Source organism: Pteropus alecto, unplaced genomic scaffold (assembly GCF_000325575.1).
Source record: "Pteropus alecto unplaced genomic scaffold, ASM32557v1 scaffold16, whole genome shotgun sequence".
Lineage (NCBI taxonomy): Eukaryota > Metazoa > Chordata > Mammalia > Chiroptera > Pteropodidae > Pteropus > Pteropus alecto.
Genome location: NW_006438867.1, coordinates 7,733,915 through 7,738,901, shown reverse-complemented (window position 1 = coordinate 7,738,901; position 4,987 = coordinate 7,733,915). Strand labels below are relative to the sequence as shown.

Sequence of the window (4,987 nt, the reverse complement as noted above, 5' to 3'; positions counted from 1 at the left end):
CACCATCTGCTGCGGCAGCTGCGCGTTGCGCTACTGCTGCTCCAGCGCCGAGGCGCGCCTGGACCAGGGCGGCTGCGACAACGACCGCCAGCAGGGCGCCGGGGAGCCTGGCCGGGCGGACAAAGAAGGCCCAGACGGCTCGGCAGGTAGGGCGGCCGGGCAGAGCGCGAGAGGGGAGGAGGGTGGGCTTCGCCTAGACGGCACGGGTCCGGGAGCCTGGAGAGGGGCGAGGAATTAGGAGCAGAAAAGGGCCTCCGTCCAGGAGGAGGTGCCTGCCTTCTGGCCCAGCCGTTAATGTGTGCGAGGGAGGGAGGCGCTTCACCGCCCCAGGCCTCGGTTTCCCCATCTGTGGGCCAAAGAGTGGCTTGTCTGGAATTTTCCCAAGAAAGCCACACGTCTAAGGCAGGGAGGGCCGCAGACAGCCCCACGGCCAAGGGCTTCTGTGACCCCTCCATGCCTCCTACCCCCAGAAGTCTAACTTCTAGGAAGGGTTAATGTCTTGGGAGCACCCGAGGAAGCCGTGAGGGTGTGTCCCCTCCCGAGCTGTCTGGCAGGGGCACTTCCATGTAGGCTCGTCAAGGCCCACTGTGGATGACGCACTTGACCAGATCTCGGGGACTCTAATCCTCCGACACCGCCGCACCTCCCCTGCCAGCCCCGGCCTCTCCGGTTTCTGCCCATTTCTCACCTTGCCAGACTTGGTAGGTGTGACATCAGAGCTGTGCCCAGCCTCGCTCTTTGTGGCTTTGATTTTTTTTTTTTTAAGATTGTATTTTTTCAAATCGGCAAAGCTAGACTTGGAAAAATAAACCCGTGAAAGAATTTGATAGGTTCCACTTCCTCTGCCTTCCACAAACCTCCCAGACGGCCTCCCTCCAGGGCCCTCATCAACGTGCGTCTGGGAGGGAGCGTTTAGGTCGTGGGCTCAGGGGTAGAGGTCAGATGGCAAGCATGCCAGCAGAGGGGGCGGTCCCCTTTTTTTCTGCAGCTGGTTATGGTGAGGACAGGACTTTTCTGCCAGCAATCTGAGCCCAGGCTTCGCGCTGCCCGAGCTTGGCACTGAGTGGCATTGAATGGCGGCTGTGTTTACAGAGCGGTCTCGGAGGCAGCTCTCTCAGGGCTGGGCCCTTTGCAGTCAAGCATTTTATTAGCGAGTGACTCCTGTTGTTCCGCAGCATTGACTCTGAAGAGAAGAGAACTGAGGGTAATTCCAGAAAAGGTGCCATCTCAAAATACAAGCTCAGCGTTGCGGGGTGTGTGGCTGTGGAATGAAACCTTGAAAAATGAGCCAGAGATGGGAACTGCTCCCTCCCCGTGTCTGCTAAGTTGGGCTCATTCCTGGCCCCTAAAAAGTTAGGTTGGCTTTGGACAGATAAGTGGGCAGCACACTTCTCATGACGCTGTGTGATGTGCGTGGGTGCCTTCTTCACTCTACTTTTAAATCTTGTTTCCTAAAAATTCTGTTCCTCTCACGCCTCTTCTGCAGTCAAGAAGGACATGCCTAATTAAGCAGTGCCCAGGGCTTAGAGAAGCACAGCGTTCCTTACCTCTGTGTAGTTACTGACGCTTCCAATTAAAAACCCTAGGAAGAGAACAGTTATTTCTCCCCAGAATTCATTATGTGGACTTAGACTGCTTTCAGCTGGTTTTTGCTATAATGTTTAGGATTTTAAAAACTATTATCTGTTTACTTCTTGGTGACATATTTTAGGGCTGCTTTCTTAGTTTAGAGAATGAAATATTTATAGTATGTGGATGGAAAAGTCCGTATCCACTGCCCTCATGTGCTGTAATTAGCCTGAAGTGACAGTGTAATTGGAACGGTCCTGACAGAAAACCAGCTGGGCTGCAAACTGTGGCAAGCATTTCTACCTGCTAAAGGGACACCAGGTGTCAATCCTGTATTTACTCTGTTCACCCTTGAAGGTTAAGGAAATCTGCAAAGGTCAACTTTGGTTAAATACTTAGAAAATTCGTTTCGCTTCTAAGGCACCATTTCTCCATGGCTCCATGTGCTCCTATATTCTAAAAACCCCAACTCCAAGAGGACCAGGGCCGTCAAAAGGAGCGTAATCTGAAAGGCGGCTCTTCCAGCAAACGGTCAAGGGCAGATCTTTCACGTGGTGACCTCAGGTCGGCCCATGTCACTGTACTGGTGCTGTGCTCTGCTGAGACCAGGCTGACCTTGTCCCTGTCCTCATGTGTTTTCCGTCAAACAGCCGAGGACATGGCAGGAACACATCAGAAACCGAAGGTTCTTGGTAACCTTGGGTGGAATTCCAAGGAAGCGGCTTAGGGCATTGTACAGGCCCCTCCCGATTCTCTGCCCCCACCAGCCAGCGTGTCTGTCTTCTGGAAGCCCCATGCTGCTGTCACCACAGATTTTTAAAAGTGAGATAATGTAAAAACGGAGCTTGCTACCCATTTTAGTGACATTATTGTCTTTTACGGTTTAATTCTTCAGAGTCAACCTCACTTGTCGAACATGGTGTCCGTGCTTCTGCTCTGCAGGCTTTCCCTGTAGTTCCTCATATTAATGTAAAAACGGAGCTTGCTACCCATTTTAGTGATATTATTGTCTTTTACAGTTTAATTTTCAGAGTCAACCTCACTTGTTGAACATGGTGTCCATGCTGCTCTGCAGGCTTTCCCTGTAGTTCCTCATACGGCATCCAGCGTTGCAACTGCAGGTGGCTGTCCCACCCCAGCCCTGCTGGGCCTGCCGGCTGCCTTGCTGGGCAGCTCTCCTTCCTGGGACAAGTGTCTTGTTGTCCTGACATTTCTTCTTGGTACCTTGTCCCATGCTGTCCCGTGTCTGGAGTAACTTGACCACACACAAGTCACCTCCCCTTTCCACCATCCTGTGCTCCATGCTAGGCCTGCCAGCCAAGGACCCACCTCGATGAGGCAAGCACGTGTGGACTCACCATTCTTTGACCTCTGTCCTTTCTGGAAAGGGTCATGCCTTTTAGCTTAGCCAAAAGCTAAGAGTCTGACCTTAGCTTTTGATTTATTTGCCTATGAAAGAAGAATTTGCTAAATAATGGTAAAAGGAGTTCGCAAAGTATGTAACTTTCTGGGAAGAAAAAAGCCTTTCGAATTTAAATTCATTTCCAAATGGATCCTAGAACTGTCTAAGGCAGACTTAAGTTTGGGCAGTTCAGTTATTATGGGAATTTTAGAAGCGTCTTAAAACATGACACATATTTTTGCTGAGTTGGGTATTTGCATCAATCAGTGTTGAAGTTGGTGAGTCCAGCTGCAGAGTGGTGTGGGGGAGGGGCGGCTGGTCCGCCATGCCTACAGGCTCTACTGCCTCTCCCAGAGCACTCCACTCCACTCGATAAAGGTTGGTGCATATGGGCTGCTAACAAGCGCACACGCCGGCCCACCTGAGTCCTGGTCCAGCATCAGCGCTACTCATTATGCATCCCTTCTGCCGGTCACTGATTTTTACTCCATCTTTACAGTGAATCATAACGTTGTGTTTTTGTCCTCCAGTGCCCATCTACGTGCCCTTCCTCATCGTTGGGTCTGTGTTTGTCGCCTTCATCATCTTGGGGTCACTGGTGGCGGCCTGTTGCTGCCGATGCCTCCGGCCTAAGCAGGAGCCCCAGCAGAGCCGGGCCCCGGGAGGGAACCGCCTGCTGGAGACCATCCCCATGATCCCCAGCGCCAGCACGTCCCGAGGGTCATCCTCCCGTCAGTCCAGCACAGCCGCCAGCTCCAGCTCCAGCGCCAACTCAGGGGCCCGGGCGCCCCCAACAAGGTCACAGACCAACTGCTGCTTGCCCGAGGGGACCATGAACAACGTGTATGTCAACATGCCCACGAATTTCTCTGTGCTAAACTGTCAGCAGGCCACCCAAATTGTGCCCCACCAAGGGCAGTACCTGCACCCCCCGTACGTGGGGTACGCGGTGCAACACGACCCGGTGCCGATGACTCCCGTGCCCCCGTTCATGGATGGCCTGCAGCCGGGCTACAGGCAGATCCAGGCGCCCTTCCCCCACACTAACAATGAACAGAAGATGTACCCAGCTGTGACTGTGTAACTCACGGTGCTAGCCAGGTCCCTATGTGAGGCCGAGGAAAACCGGGCCGTGGTGGACTTGGCAGGGATTTTCAGAGTGTGCACGCCGCTGCTGTTCACGGCATGAATCTTTTCGATGGCTTCATTTTCTTCCAGTGCATGCATGACTTATGATGGGAAGAGTGTCACTCGGAGATGCCTGCGTTGTTAACCGCTGTTTGACAAATGCTTGGACCCTTAAGTGCCCTTGAGGTACGGCTGTCGAAAGAATTTTGTAAACGGATAGATCAAGCGTTTTAATTATGTCATTATTATTATTATTCCTTTTTTGTTGTTTTCTTTTTTTACTGTACCATGTCAGAGTACCTGTTTCTTCCCATTTACCTGGGTAAGTTTTTTTATAAGCATCGAAAGTTTAGGGGAAGATGTAAAAAACACAATTATTATAAAAAGAAATCCAGTTTGAACTCTGTGAGATTAGTCATCGATCTCAGTGTTTCACAGGCACATCTTAATTTCATTGTAAAAAGATATATATATTTTGTCTATTTTTGTGCCTTTTTTGGTCTATTTTGTGCTTTTTTACCTTGTGTAGAGATCTTATTACAAAGTGATTTTCTACGTTAAAAAGAGACTGGAAGAAATTGTAGAGTTAACTAATGACATTTCAGAACTCTGGGATTTTTCTCACCTTGAAGTAGTGAGTGGTGTAGTAATAAAATCCTCCATTCCCTTCTTGATCGTACGATCTAATTTTCCAACTTTACAATGACATCTGAGAAGACGTCATTAGATGTTTTTCGTATTGAAATCATGGACTATCACTTGCTACTTCTCCAAGTTACGTTGACTTTTGCCTCGCGTGTGGCTTGGCGTTTCTTTCTCTTTGGTTGTCAGATCCCCATGTCTATGCTGTACCAAGTACAGATAACGACTGTTCTTATAAGCGAAGAT

General features: G+C 50.3%; 1 protein-coding gene across 1 annotated transcript; it reads left to right on the top strand.

Moving 5' to 3' along the window:
* Positions 1-6: 6 nt before the first annotated feature.
* Positions 7-4,771, top strand: SHISA2 (shisa family member 2). The gene is made up of 2 exons (XM_015592393.2): positions 7-146; positions 3,502-4,771. The coding sequence occupies exon 2, from the start codon at positions 3,663-3,665 to the stop codon at positions 4,053-4,055; it is 393 nt and encodes a 130-aa protein (XP_015447879.1). The 5' UTR covers positions 7-146; positions 3,502-3,662; the 3' UTR covers positions 4,056-4,771.
* The last annotated feature ends 216 nt before the right edge of the window (positions 4,772-4,987 follow it).